Here is a 15,327-nt window from a genome sequence, read left to right as displayed (position 1 = left end):
CATATGGCCCTGTCAGGCCTGCTGACAGATGGTCACTGGGTCAGTAAAACAGAAAGGTCAGTCCTCTTTATTGTACCTTTTCCGTTTTTGAAAAGCGGCCCAGGTAGTTCTAAGGAGAATTGAAGCAAAGTTATTTATGTCAAGGAGCCAAGCGCTTTCTCTGTGGTTTGCTGAGTGGGGAGGGAAGAGTCAGCATCTATTAATAGATTTCCGGGCTGGCATCCCTCACCGTGTCCTCCGGACCTGTCCTCTCTGAGGTCCCTCGGCCTCCTACCTTATTTCCCGCCACATCCATGACGTGGGCAGCTTTCAGCACCAGCAGCCGGGCCTGCTCGATCTCCACGCGGGACAGGGCAATATCTGCCAGGACCGTGCCCTGCTCTATCAGGGGCTTCCCGAAGGCCACGCGGGACTTCGCCTGTGGACACAGGAGACAGAGGAGAGGGTGGAAGCACAGGAGAGGGCAGGGGGGTGGGGGAAGCTAGACAGTGTGGTGGTTGCACAAATCATCTCCAGGAATCCCTTTACTCCAGCCATTCTGCTCCATCTGGGCAGGCCTGGCCTCCAGGCAGGACAGAGCTTGATCTGAGCCACTTGTGGCCCAGGGCTACTCTGGGAACCAGGCAGTGACTGTGGGCACCTCACACAGGCCAGGAGGGTGTCTGCTGACATCAGGGCCTGCTTCACGTCCTGAGGAACTCTCAGGAGCAAAGTCTGGGTGCTAGAGCCCTCTTGTGGGCAACTGTTATTGCAATGGGGATTCAATCAGAAGAACATAAGGGATCTTTTCTCTGCCCCCTTTTTTAACTAAATACAGATAACAACACCAATTATATTACTAATGGCAGAAAAGTATACATTTTCAGACCAAAAAAAAGAAAAACCACAACACAAACATATGGTATTCCATCATCTAGTCACACTTTAAATTCTGGATACTTCTCTGTATGTATAAACATACATATGCATTTTTTTTACAAAAAAATGGAATCATATCCTTTATAATGCTTTTGAAGCCTGCTTTTTTTTCATTAAGGGTTATCTCTTTACATATATTAAGAAACAGATTTCTACAGCATTGCTTTGGAATTTCACTGCATGCCCATAACCAGGGTTATCTGACCAAGCTCTACTTGTTAGCCTCACAGGTTGTTTCAAAGTATTATAATCATGGCTGTGGTGAACCTCCTAGTATCAAATCTAATTACTCCTTATGATCAGGTCCTATGAGTGGGATGGCTACATCAATACCTGGCACCTTCTAAGATTTCTGGCATGTACACTCAAGCTGCTCTGCAGGATGAGACTAGATATTATACCTGAGCTCTTAAAGAGAGCATTTTCTTTAACAAAATAAACTAAAAAAAAAAAAAAAAACACAAAACAAAGAAATTGGACAGTAAAAGGGTGTGAATCTCAGATTTTCTCAGTGATCTATGCACACCTGACCATCTCTGTTCTTTGGACAGTATCTTGTGAGATATTTTGGGGGCTCAAAGTTTCCTTCAGTTTTCTTTGCAAAACTAGTATCACTGATTTGAATTACCATTGCCAGCAAGAGGTTTCATTTGTGTGGACTTGCAGCCTTTGAGGGGTCACAGAAGAATAAAGTTTTAAATGTGCTGGGGGAGAAGGATGGTGCAGGGCTGGATGCTGGAACCCCGAGTTCTCTCTATTACCTGATTTTTACAGATGAGCTGATAGAAGAAATGGTCATCAGTAGACTATGACCCTGTGGACTTGGAACCTTGCCCTCTGCTGCCACAGAGCCTGGCCTTGCCTTCTGATCACCTTGACAGAGCGAGGCCCATTCTGCTCTGAATTTGAAACTTTAGCAAAGTAAAAGAGGCAGAGCAAATGCAAGAACACAGCTTCTTATAAAGAATATCACCTTGCTTCACCTGCTAAGTCTGCTCTCAGAAAACAGTTAGGGTTAGAAGTCTGAGAGGAAGACAGATGGGTTATTCTGGTCCAGAGACAGGCGCAAAGGGAAGTACTTACTCGGGCCTTCATGAGTGCTAGCGCCCTCTCCGAGCAGCCAATCAGCCTCATGCAGTGATGGATCCTGCCGGGACCCAGTCGGCCCTGGGCGATCTCAAAGCCCCGGCCGGGGCCCAGGATGATGTTCTCTTTGGGCACGCGCACCTGCTCGAAGAGGACTTCACCGTGGCCACCTGAAAGACACAAAGGGTACTCCGAGTGATCTGCCTACCCATTTTCCTTGGATGTGTTTTTCTCATCTGCTGGCAATATTCCTGCCCTTTTGTAGCATTCTAACAGGAACGTGGTTGAACAGTGAGGGAGAATAAAATGGAGCCTATTAAAAATAGAAAATAAGTCACTAATTTACACGATAACGAATAGTTTGGCATTCCTTTTCTAAAACATGACTCTAGGGATTTCCTGGTGGTCTAGTGGTTAAGAATCCACCTGCCAAAACAGGGGACATGGGTTCAACCCCTGATCTGGGAAGATCCCAAGTGCCTCAAGGCAACTATGTCCATGCACCACAACCACTGAGTCTGCACTCTAGAACCCAAATCGCAACTACTGAAGCCTGTGCACCTGGAGCCTATACTCTACAGTAAGAGAAGCCACTGAAATGAGAAGCCCACACACCACGATGAGGAGCAGCCTCTGCTCACCGCAACTAAAGAAAGCCTGAAGGCAACTATGAAGACCAGGTAGAACAAAAAATAAAGAAATCTTAAAAAAAAAAAAAGTAACTCTAACTTAAACTCGAACTCCCTAGCAGTATTGTGACTCTCACAGTGTAGTGACCCTATGGGAACTCTGAAGTTAAAATGTGGATATCATCAGCAGAGAGAAACAGCCCCTGTGAGAGGGCCTCCAAGCCGGGAAATCGGCTCTCCACACTGACGTCTAGAAGAGAAGGTCTGGAGGCCACTTCCTGCCTCCATCCTTGGTGGCCTCCTTACCTCCTAGACTCCTGCTTGTCTTCTATGATTAGAAGAGAAAAAAAAAAAACAAACAACAACAGATGAATGCCTGTCTGAAACTTGCCTACATGGTTGATATTCATGGATGGAACTGAAATGCAGGAGCATGTGGCCTTCCAAATGTCCTCAGACTCATACAGGTGTTACTTTTGCACTGGAGCAAGGGTTGCCCAAAGCCTTTTCCCCAGACCCAGACCCACACAGAGAAGTGAGCTGTTCCCAAGGGGCCAACCTGGTGCGTCCTCTAGTCCATACACCGTCAGAGGCCGGATGATTTTTATCCCTGGGGTATCCATGGGAACCAAGAGTATGGACTGCTGCTGGTGGCGTGGGGCATGTGGGTCTGTTTTTCCCATAAACACGCAGAGCTGGCAGCGAGGATCCAGGATGCCTGCCAGGAAAGGAGAGGGACAGACCCCCATCATCTGACACCAGGGCCATCGGCTCTCCTTAAACACTCAGTCCTGGCCCAGAGAAGCTGAAGTCAGCAAGCAGATGGGGCCCTTTAAGATGTCACGTGATCAGATGAGGATATGCAGCCCTTTGACCAGCAATAAGAGCAACTGGTTTCTGTCCCAGTGAGGAACGAATCCAACATCCTAAGAACAGTTGATTTGTAAAGCACCATATTGGGTTGAAAATATAATTTGGAGACAAGAGTCTGAAAACTGCTACTTTATCAGTGGTGGCCTGTTCTGCTTTGTTCCCACAGGAGGTGGAAACATGCTGGTTTTGGGCACAGGCTTCAGAGTCAGGCCAGCCTTGAACTCTGGGTGGTTCCCTACTTGCCAGTTGGGGGGCTAGTACCTTGGGAAGTGACCCAAGTCACTTCTCTATCCTAGTTTCCTTCTCTGTGAAGTGGGGATAATACCACAGACCTTCTGCAGAAGGGTGGAGACTCGGTGAGGGGAGGTCCCCACAGCCATGTACTGAGAGCCCTGGAGAGTTAAAGCCTAGTGAACGATAGGATTATCACCAGCCCTTCTGCTATAGCACAGCTGACCTCACAAGAGGGGAAACCACTGAGGAAGTGACCGCCGGCCTGTCTAAAGGGAGACGCCCAAGGCAGAATGAAGACAGTGGGGAGTGGAGGAGAGATTCCTGGAACTGTCACATGTGGGGTCACCTGGGACCCATGTAGAACCTCTGGTTCTCCCAGGGTTTGCTGCCTTTTCTGGGAACAGAGACAGAATGTCCTTTGTGTTAACTGGAAATGAAGCTAGTCCCTCCCACAGTTTCTCAGACAATAGCAGGGCAGAGAAGACATGCTTATCAGGGCAGACCCACATAAATGTGATTGAAAAATGAATTTCAGGCCAAATACCTGTGATCCACCACTTGTGACCATTGATGACATAAAAGCCATCTTCCTCTCGGATGGAAGACTCAATGTTGGTGGCATCTGAGGAGGCGACCTGAGTGAGAGCACATTCTGATTAGAGATGGCAAGGGTCCCGAGGTCCCTGAGGGTAGAGCCTGATGGGGCTGGGTGAGGGTCTGGCCTGATGAGGAGCGCCTGTGGGTGACCCAAGGTGGGTACCTGGGGCTCAGTCATAGCAAAACAGGAGCGAGCCTTTCCCTCCAGCAATGGAATCAACCAGCGGGCCTTCTGCTCCTCGGTGCCATATCGAACCAGAAGCTCCATGTTCCCTGTGTCTGGAGCGGAACAGTTAAAGATCTGGAAAGGAGAAAAAGCATAAGAGTGACTCCCATTTCCATATTTAAAATTCAAACATCTCAGAAGCATGGACTCTTTCATGTCATAGGTCCTCTGACACCGTCTGCAAAGTCCTTCCTCTCCCCAAGGAAATGCAAAGACCCACAACATTCTGAATACAGTAGCTCAGAGGCCCCTGAAGCTCAACCTCAGAGCTGCTTGGGGAGAGAAAGTAGATTGGAGCTGTTGGATTGAGGCTCTACAGAAGCCAGGTAGGCTGTGCTCAGCCAGGCCCTAACTTCCTGAGAAGTTAGGAACTTCCTAACTTTCCTGCTCTGACTCCAGCCACCTGCCTGCAGTGTCTTTCCTCATAAGAAGTCTGAGTTTGCGTCAGAGATCCTGAGTCCAGTGCTGCTCCAGGGAACCCTGCCAGCCCAGGAGGATGGCTGAACTCTGGAGGACAAGGATTTCCTCCCATGCTGAGGAAGACGGTAAAGAAGATACCTCGGGAGCATACAGAGACGTGCCCATGACCTCACACAAATGTGCGTACTCCACGTTGGTCAGCCCTGCTCCGTATTTCTTCTCGGGATCAGTCTCCAGGGGTAGAAAAAGGTTCCAAAGTCCTTCAGCCTTGGCTTTCTCCTGTCATGGCAAAAAGAAATCAGGGATTCACACAGGGTGGCTTTCATTTTATTTTGGCCCATGAAAAATGATAAGTCCAAATCATCAGGCTTGATACAACCCTGCAGATCTGTGGGAGGAGAATGGGAGGGGTCCAGGGACAGCCCATTCCTAACAGGGACAGTGCAGTCAGTTCACTTCCCCGTGTCTGCATCCCAGATGCCCCACCGGCCCACTTCCATCAGTGCAAGCATCACCACTGTCATCACAACACAGCGAGACCTCACATCACGAACACAAGAGTGAAGGTCCTTCAGCGAGTCTGCAGGGAACCAGCCCAGGAGATCTGGCGGCAGTCTCAGCTGCGAGGATAATATGATGATGATTGGTGATGAGGTACCTAAGGAGATCCCCTGTCCAGCTTCCTTCATGAGGCACAACTTTGTTCCTGGGGAAGTACCCCTAGGTTTCTGAACATAGCTCCCGACAGGGAAACCAGGGAGTCCAGCCTGGGGATCAGGAACCCAGGCCGTGAGTCAGACTGCCTGATTCAGACCCTGCCCCACCACACCTGTTGGGAGACCTTAGGCAAGACAGTGGGCTCCCCGTGGCAGTTTCCTCACCCCTGACAGGGGACGTCACCAACCACCCTACCAGCCACAGCTCCTGAGTGAGACTAGGAATGGAGGTGATTGACTGGAAAAAGGATCTGAATGGGAAGATTACCAGGAGTTCAGATTAGAGAAGGAGGCTCAGAAAGGGATGGGAGTCCAGGCAGCTTAGAGAATGGCAGCAGGACAAACACTCGGCAGTCCTGCTGTTCAGTGAGTGAGTGCCAGCTGTTTCCTCTATTGAAAACACCTCACTCTTCTGGTTTTAGGTCGCGACCACCTGGCTGCCCTAGCTTGGCTCCACATGCCCAGTTCCTGCCCGGGTGTTGTGGGGTGGGTTGAGCTGGCACCTTGACTACAGCTCTGCCAGACTGTTCAAAGGCAGGGAGGGAGGCACCCAAATGACTGGGGTGCTACTACCCAAAGAAAGGAGAAGAGACACTAGGTAGCCAACCTATGTCCAAAACACGCATCTCACTAGATTGTTGGAAAGACTGATTAGGTAACACAGAGAACATAGAGTGTCGGACTCAGAAGTTGGGGCTGCAATAAATATTAGTGATGAAGGAAAGTCTTCCCAGTGGGAGGGTACCACCTGGGTGGCTCTTCCATTACATGGGGGCTGCGCTCTAGAACATGTACTTCTAGAATCAGCACATACACTCGTCTCATGGCTGTGTTAAGCTAATCAGCTGAGACTGCAGTGACCAAGGAGAGGAAGGACAGATTAACTGGAACAAATGAAGCAGGAAAGGAAAGGAGAATTAGGAAAAGAAGCAAGGGAGTTCTGAGAAGAGGAAGAACAAGGAAATGAATAGAATATCTCCTTGTGGGAGGGGAAAACACATAGATTTGAGCCCAGAAGATCTGGATTGAGTCCAGGTGATATTATTTCTAGTTGTGTCCCTGGACAAATTTGATTTCTTATCTTTAAATTGAGGTTTATAACGCTTACCTCATAGGATTTGTGAGATGCAGTATAAATGCCAAATACTCCTCACTTTTGAGTAGTAATGACACTTTGGATAAAAGCTGTGAGCCATTCCTTCACCACTCTCCCCAATAATCTTAGTTGTCCTTATGATTCCCATTCAGGTATGACCACAAGTAGAACATTCTCTAGGTTTTTTCTATACATTCACTTAAAACGAGGTGTTCATGGCAATAATGTCTGCTTTTCCAGCACTTCTGTGCACTGGACAGGTACCTTTAACGAGTGAGGATTAAGTGTGCAGGTCAGCAGGTGGGGTATAGGACACTTCATAAAGTAACGGGAGTATAGAATGGTATGCACCTTACTGATGAAAAAGACTTAAAATGGTCTCATTCAGGAATTCCCCGGCAATCCAGTGGTTAGGACATAGTGCTTTCACTGGGCGGGGGGAGGGTGCCAGGTTTGATCCCTGGTAGGGGAACTAAGATCTCGTGTGCTGTGGGGCAACAAAGCCGGAAGGCTGCAACTAGAGAAGCCGGAGCACTTCAGGGTCTGTGCACTCTAGAGACCATGGGCCACAACTACTGAGCCTGTGTAAGAGATGCAACAAGAGGGAAAATGTCAATGCACACCACAACTAGGGAAAGCCCATGCACCACAATGAAGACCCAGCCAGCCACAAGTTAAAAAAAAAAGGACACTGTAGAAATAGTAAGTGAACACAGAGCATTCAACAGCATTTGATGCACCTTGCTTGCACAGGATCCAAACCTCCTCTTATTCTGGGGTGCTCTCTCACTGTAAAAATTTCAGTGGCATCAACATGTGAACATGGGACATACACAGGACTGGCTGAAAATTCCCACCTCAATCTTAGTGTCCTGGGGAAGGATCTAGTGGAGACCTCCTAGCCATTGCTCTAGTGACAGCTGTGGCCACACTCCTGGCAGCCAGCATTCGCTTGGCTTCTACTGTCTCTCTCAGCTGGCTCTTCAGCCTCCCTGTCCATATTAGCAGCTAGCTGCTCATTCTGCTGCTTTGGTGACCTGGAGTGACCTACACTGAGATCCCCACAGTGTCTCAGCTGGGGGAAGGATAGCCAAAATACGGTGCACCCCCAATGTGGTCCCCCTGGGGGTCAATCTCCAGGCACTGACATGGGATACATCATTAAATAACATAAGCCAGTGGGAGATTCAAATAATTGAATAAAACAGTTTCAATACAATAGGATGTAGGAATATATATATATATATATTTCTATATATATTATAGGAGGAATATATATATTACTATGTACTAGAAGACTGGAACTGGAAGCCTATAAATCAAATTGTTGACAGTCACTATCTCAGAGGCCAGAGAATTTTATAGAACTCTTTCTATGTCATGAATTCTTTCTAATCTTGCCATGTTTGAATTCTGGTTAATTTGCAACAGGTTTGTTACTATTAAAGTAGAGATAATGCCAATTCATTTTAAAGTAGGTCTGGTTGCATCACAGGCAGAATATGTGCTCCTGAAGACCTCAGATAACTTAAGGACTAACACAAGACCAATCCTGAAAAAGTACAGCAGGTATTTCCATTATCCACTAAATTGATGTCACTGTGTGTCAGAAGCATAAAAATAGTTTACAGTTGATGTGGCCCTTTAGGTTTGATGTTATGGATTCTTTAAAGAGAGCGGCATTTCACTGATGTAATTTATATCACTCAGTCTCAAATTTACATAATTCAGGCATGTATAAAATGAGTCCACTTGCCTCAGAGTTAGAAGCCACAGACTCTGCATTCCTCTGCCTGGGCTGAGTATCAGGCCGAGATATGGTCACACAGAAAGAATGTGAAACTTCTTTCTTCTTTCACAATGAAGTGAAACTGAGTGATCTAGGGCTGGCTCTTTCTAGTGGTGGTTGAAAGCAGAGACCATTGAACTCAACTCTCCCATCTCTTCACTGCCTGAGAAGGAACAGATGTGGCCAGTGGACGAGCTGAGGTTGGGCTGTGCTAACAAAAGGCTGCTTTACCTTGAGATCTTCGACCAGCGGGGAGGGGGTCCACCTCTCGGCCGAGGCCTGGTGACGCTGTAGCTCTGGCTCAGCAGGGTACACATGTCGTTCCATAAACTCCTTTAGCTGCTGATATAGCTCCCTGACTCGGTGGGGAAGGCCTTCTGGAGAGAAGATCAGAGCTCCCTTTGAGGCATGAGCTGGAGAAGAGTCTGTGGAGGTGACGTAACTCCTCATGCCTGGGGTCCTCAGCAGGGACAATGTGTGGTGGGACCTCATTAATGGTTTGGTGGCTGGCATTTCCTTAAAAACCTGGAACCCCTCTTTGATTGCAAAATCCCACGCCAGGTTAGACATAAATTCTGTCAGCTTCCCAGTTTGTTTCGCAGTCGCCGAGCTTGCCTGCCCTAAGCAGAGGCAAAGAAAACCAGTGAGAACCACCCCCAAAACAACCCTTAAGAGTACTAACGTACAACAGTATTGTTGTTCCATCAGCAGCTACTACCATTGCTGAGCACTTGACATGTACCAGACTTAGTGCTGAGTGTCTGCTGTGCAACTCACTGAATTTCTGGAGTTATATAACTGTTTTAATCCCCGTTTTACAAAAATCAATAATCACATTGATTACATTCTTTGCAGCCAAAGATGGAGAAGCTCTATACAGTCAGCAAAAACGAGAACAGGAGCTGACTGTGACTCAGATCATGAACTCCTTATTGCCAAATTCAGACTTAAATTGAAGAAAGTAGGGAAAATCACTAGACCATTGAGGTATGACCTAAATCAAATCCCTTACAATTAAACAGTGGAAGTAACAAATATATATAAGGGACTAGATCTGATAGACAAGAGTGCCTGATGAACTATGGATGGAGGTTCGTGACACTGTACAGGAGGCAGTGATCAAGACCATCCCCAAGAATAAGAAATGCAAAAAAACAAAATGGCTGTCGGAGGAGGCATTACAAATAGCTGTGAAAAGAAGAGAAGTGAAAAGCAAGGGAGAAAAGGGAAGATCTACCCATTTGAATGAAGAGTTCTAAAGAATAGCAAGGAGACATAAGAAAGCCTTCCTCAGTGGTCAGTGCAAAGAAATAGAGGAAAACAATAGAATGGGAAAGACTAGAGATCTCTTCAAGAAAATTAGAGATACCAAGGGAACATTTCATGCAAAGATGGGCACAATAAAGGACAGAAATGGTATGGACCTAACAGAAGCAGAAGATATTAAGAAGACATGGCAAGAAAACACAAAAAAACTGTACAAAAAAGATCTTCACGACCAAGATAATCACGATGGCATGATCACTCACCTAGAGCCAGACATCTTGGAATGTGAAGTCAAGTGGGCCTTAGAAAGCATCATGATGAACAAAGCTAGTGGAGGTGATGGATTTCCAGTTGAGCTATTTTAAATGCTAAAAGATGATGCTGTGAAAGTGCTGCACTCAATATGCCAGCAGATTTAGAAAACTCAGCAGTGGCCACAGGACTGGAAAAGATCAGTTTTCATTCCAATCCCAAGGAAAGGCAATGCCAAAGAATTCTCAAACTACCACACAATTACACTCATCTCACATGCTAGCAAAGTCATGCTCAAAATTCTCCAAGCCAGGCTTCAGCAATATGTGAACCGTGAACTCCCAGACGTTCAAGCTGGTTTTAGAAAAGGCAGAGGAGCCACAGCTCAAATTGCCAACATCTGCTGGATCATCAAAAAAGCAAAAGAGTTCCAGAAAAACATCTACTTCTGCTTTATTGACCATGCCAAAGCCTTTGACTGTGTGGATTACAATGAACTGTGGAAAATTCTGAAAGAGATGGGAATACCAGACCACCTGACCTGCCTCTTGAGAAATCTGTATGCAGGTCAGGAAGCAAGTTAGAACTGGACATGGAACAACAGACTGGTTCCAAATAGGAAAACGAATGTGTCAAGGATGTATATTGTCACCCTGCTTATTTAACTTACATGCAGAGTACATCACGAGAAACGCTGGGCTGGATGAAGCACAAGCTGGAATCAAGATTGCCGGGAGAAATAGCAATAACCTCAGATATGCAGATGACACCACCCTTATGGCAGAAAGCGAAGAACTAAAGAGCCTCTTGATGAAAGTGAAAGAGGAGAGTGAAAATGTTGGCTTAAAGCTCAACATTCAGAAAACTAAGATCATGGCATCCGGCCCCATCACTTCATGGCAAATAGATGGGAAAACAGTGGAAACAGTGACAGACTTTATGTTTTTGGGCTCCAAAATTACTGCAGATGGTGACTGCAGCCATGAAATTAAAAGACGCTTGCTCCTTGGAAGGAAAGTTATGACCAACCTAGATAGCATATTAAAAAGCAGAGACATTACTTTGCCAACAAAGGTCCATCTAGTCAAGGCTATGGTTTTTCCAGTAGTCATATATGGATATGAGAGTTGGACTATAAAGAAAGCTGAGCACCAAAGAATTGATGCTTTTGAACTGTGGTGCTGGAGAATACTCTTGAGAGTCCCTTGGATGGCAAGGAGATCTAACCAGTCCATCTTAAAGGAGATCAGTCCTGCATGTTCATTGGAAGGACTGATGCTGAAGCTGAAACTCCAATACTTTGGCCACCTGATGTGAAGAGCTGGCTCATTTGAAAAGACCCCTGATGCTGGGACATATTGAGGGCAGAGGAGAAGGGGACGACAGAGGATGAGATGGTTGGTTGTCATCACTGACTCAAGGGACATGAGTCTGGGTAAACTCCGGGAGTTGGTGATGCTGGCGCGCTGCAGTCCATGGAGTCACAAAGAGTCTGACACGACTGAGCGACTGAACTGAACTTAACAAAGATCCAAGTCTTAGGAAGGAAATGGGCCCAAGCTTACATTAGGGAGCTGGGAGCCAGAAGTTGGACTCAATCAGCCTGCTCTCTTTTCTTTATCTCTTTTCCTAAAGAATCTAAATCAGGAATTCCCCAAAGCACTTCTGCTGTCACCATGGGCTACAGGAAGCCCTACCATGAAACTGATAACAGTGTCACAGGGGATTGGATTAATGGCTAGTTTCTGGGCACCATTTTGTCTAGATCAACACCACTGTCAGCATTGCAGAATTCACTTTAGTCATTTTTTTTTTACTTAATACATGCATGAAGGCTTTTTTAAAAAAAGATTTTTTAAAAAATTTAAATTAAGATATAGTGTACATACATCCTCTTTATAAAGTGTACAATTCTTTAAGTTTAGTCAGGCAGCCAACAGTACCATCAGGATATAGTATATATATTCCCATCATCCCCAAATATCCATGGCGTCCCTTTGTAGTCAAGCCTTTACCCTTGCCCCGAGGGTACAACACTGATCTATATTCCTGTAGTTTATCTGTTCCAGAATGTCATATAAATTCGTACATCACATTGTTTTCAGTGTGGCTTCTTTCGCTCACTCAGTGTATCTGGGATACATCCATGTGTCTCCTTATACTGTGAATATTGCCTTTTTACAGTGGGCTTGGAGGCCTAGGATGCTGCAGTCCATGGGGTCCTAAGAGTCTGACGTGACTGAGAGACTGAACTGAACTTTCATAGCCAGTTCTCCTGGATTATTATTAGAATTTCTATGTTTTAAAGAGACTGTTTTCATCATTTACTTTGTATCAATAAATGGATCTTTGCAGAGGCCTATTTTACTTCTGGCTCCTGCCATGGTCAAGTATTATTTCTCAAAAGAACCATTTTCATGCAGCTTTGGTTTTAAAGATATTAGGCTAGGCTATTCCTTACAAATTGGAAACCAGATCCATCTGCTACACAGCAGAGGATGCAGCCCACTGGACCTCAGCAAGTCTTTACTTACCACCTTCTGGGTAATGAGTATGGACCCAGGCACTGGGGGCCAGTTGGAAAGCAGGCAGCCCCTTCCCTGGGTCACGGACTTACAGACTTTATTTTCCCCTCCTAACTCAGACTGTCCATATCCCATTGAAGGGAAAGACAGCCCCCTGCCTTGCATTCATTGTTATTCATAATGATTTTCTTTTCTAACAGAGGGTACAAAGAATTTTTTAAAATTTTCATCCCCTTAATTGGATATTACTCTTGCAATACTGCTGTGTCTCTTGGAAAGTCATTTGTATGAGCTTGATCACTTTCACACATTGGAGAAGGAAATGGCAACCCACTCCAGTGTTCTTGCCTGGAGAATCCCAGGGACGGGGGAGCCTGGTGGGCTGCCGTCTATGGGGTCGCACAGAGTCGGACACGACTGAAGCGACTTAGCAGCAGTAGCAGCAAAGAAAATCAACCCTGACTATTCATTGGAAGGACTGATGCTGAAGCTGAAGCTCCAGTACCTTGGCCACCTGATGTGAAGAGCTGACTTATTGGAAAAGACCCTGATGCTGAGAAAGGTTGAAGGCAGGACGAGAAGAGGACGACAGAGGACAAGATGGTTGGATGCCATCACCAACTGAATGGATATGAGCAAGCTCTGGGAGACAGTGAAGGACAGGGAGCCCTGGCGTGCTGCAGTCCATGGGGTTACAAAGAGTCAGACACAACTGAGCGACTGAACAACAGCAACAACTGCCTGGCATAGTGCCTGACCTAGCAGAGGCTCCTGGGAGTGAATGGATGATCAATTCCCCTACTGCAGCTGCCTGTCTCAGAAGATTCTGACACCCTGGCTGAGAGCAAAATGCTACCAGAAAGCCTTGGGTACTGATGAGCACAAAGCTAAGATGTCCCCATAGTACTAGCAAACCCACTGCTGGGCTTCTTTCTATTCGCCTTTTTAAGTTTTCATTTTGGAAAATTTCAAAGACAAACAAAACTAGAGAGAAGAATTTAATGTACCTACAGGTTTATGCCACTCAACTTCAACCATCATCAAAGCATGGCCAATCCTGTTTCATCCCTCTGCCTTTTCACCCCCACTGCCCTGGATTTTGCTGCAGTAAATCCCAAACACCACATCTTTATACTTATATTTCATTTATGTCTAAAAACAAAGACTTAAAAACATCCACACAATATCATTATCACACTTAAACAGCAGTTAACTATGACGCCTTAATATCCTCAACTATCCAGTCAGAATTCATTTTTCATTGATTGTCTCACAAAAATTTTTTTCAGAATATTTTTTTCAAACAGGGATCTGAATAAGGTCCAAATACTGATTTTGGCTAATATATCTTTTAAGTCTTAACATCGTATCACCTTTTTTATTTGTTGAAGAAACTGAATTGTTTCCCTGTGAAGTTTCCCACAATCTGGATCTTTGTGAGTGGTTTTGTCTCAGTGGTGCTATTTAATGTGTTCCATTGAACCCTCTGTTCCCTGTAAGTTGGTGGCTGTCACTAGAGGCTTGGTCAGATCCAGGTTCAACTTTTGAGGGCAGCATCAGGAAGTATGTAATGTCTGGCTGCCTCTCTTGATGATTTTAGCACCATTAACACTTATTTTCCAGATGCATTCATGTACTGGGATGGCAAATTGGTGCTATGCTAATTCTACCACTGGGTCCAGGATGCTTCTCTAAAGAAAAACTTCCTCATTAATCATTTGGTTAACATGACATCTAATTTGTATAGGAAAGTCAGGACAAGTGGTTGACTTTTCCCCCTTCATTTACCAGTTATCAGAATAATGGGTTGCTTCCCTCTCAGCCTCCACAGTCACCAGTGAGACTTTTAGTATCACTCTTCACTCATGGATTTAAACATACTTGATGTGTGTCATCCATTCCAGCTTTCATCCTTACTGGTGCTCAAAGTTTCATGTCATTAGCAAGTGGGAGCCTATTCAAGTGGACTCCTGAGACAGTTAAATATGACCTTCATAATCAACAACCTCCTATCTTTCTGGTACAGGAAGATGTTCCAGATTCATCTTGTGGATATTCTGCCCTAGACCTGAAATCAGTCACTTCGCCAAGGTGCCCTGGTTCCTTTTGGTAAGAATGGAATTTATAGATCATAATGTGGATGATTATAGGTACTTAATGCTACTGGCCTAGTCACTATTGCTAAGTCTTTTGGGAGATTCTACCTTCCTGCTTTCTAATTGCTTCCCTTCTACATAAGAAACAAAATTTAATCTGTCTTTATATCTTCTTAAATAATTTAGGCTATAGATTATTTCAGTTTCTACCCCACAGAATTCAGAATGAAAACTAAATTGGCACACTTGCATATATATGAACACTCCATAGGTGACACATGTATGTATTGAACCATCAGTTCTAAGTAGCCAAACTTTTCTTCTCAAAAGTTCAAACTTTAAAGATATAATCTAGAAAACACTGGTTAAATAAAGTATTTTCCCATATATGTAAGAGGATCATCAAAGAAAATACAGTGATCTTTTTTTCTTCCTCAACAATCCTCTCACTGGGCAATTTGGCAACATGTAAAAAATTTAAAATACACAAATTTTTAACCCAGAAATTCTAACTCTGGGAATTTATCCTTCAGATATATTCAAATATGAGTAACAAAAGATGTCCACCAACCACTATGTATGTGACTGTGAAAATCTGCAGACG

General features: G+C 45.2%; 2 protein-coding genes across 4 annotated transcripts in view; one reads left to right on the top strand and one right to left on the bottom strand.

Moving 5' to 3' along the window:
• The window catches only part of LOC129542602 (acyl-CoA dehydrogenase family member 10), a 50,009-nt gene that overhangs the window by 2,134 nt on the left and 32,548 nt on the right, over positions 1 to 15,327 (bottom strand). For all 3 annotated transcript variants that reach the window (XM_088828182.1, XM_088828183.1, XM_088828184.1), the window contains exons 13-19: positions 8,816 to 9,204; positions 5,122 to 5,262; positions 4,501 to 4,638; positions 4,285 to 4,375; positions 3,193 to 3,351; positions 2,002 to 2,174; positions 275 to 418 (exon numbers count right to left, since the gene is read on the bottom strand). In XM_088828182.1, the coding sequence (XP_088684308.1) occupies positions 275 to 418; positions 2,002 to 2,174; positions 3,193 to 3,351; positions 4,285 to 4,375; positions 4,501 to 4,638; positions 5,122 to 5,262; positions 8,816 to 9,204 (1,235 nt within the window). The remainder of the gene's footprint in view (positions 1 to 274; positions 419 to 2,001; positions 2,175 to 3,192; positions 3,352 to 4,284; positions 4,376 to 4,500; positions 4,639 to 5,121; positions 5,263 to 8,815; positions 9,205 to 15,327) is intronic.
• LOC148774885 (uncharacterized) overlaps positions 1 to 15,327 on the top strand; it is a 68,570-nt gene that overhangs the window by 33,016 nt on the left and 20,227 nt on the right. Inside the window, exon 3 of the mRNA XM_088828198.1 lies at positions 14,654 to 14,736. The gene's annotated coding sequence lies outside the window, so the exon portion shown is untranslated. The remainder of the gene's footprint in view (positions 1 to 14,653; positions 14,737 to 15,327) is intronic.

Source organism: Moschus berezovskii, chromosome 19, assembly GCF_049115385.1.
Source record: "Moschus berezovskii isolate FMDL1 chromosome 19, NW_MosBer_1.0, whole genome shotgun sequence".
NCBI lineage: Eukaryota > Metazoa > Chordata > Mammalia > Artiodactyla > Moschidae > Moschus > Moschus berezovskii.
The sequence above is the reverse complement of the archived record's forward strand: the minus strand, read 5'-3'. Positions and strand labels throughout refer to the sequence as shown.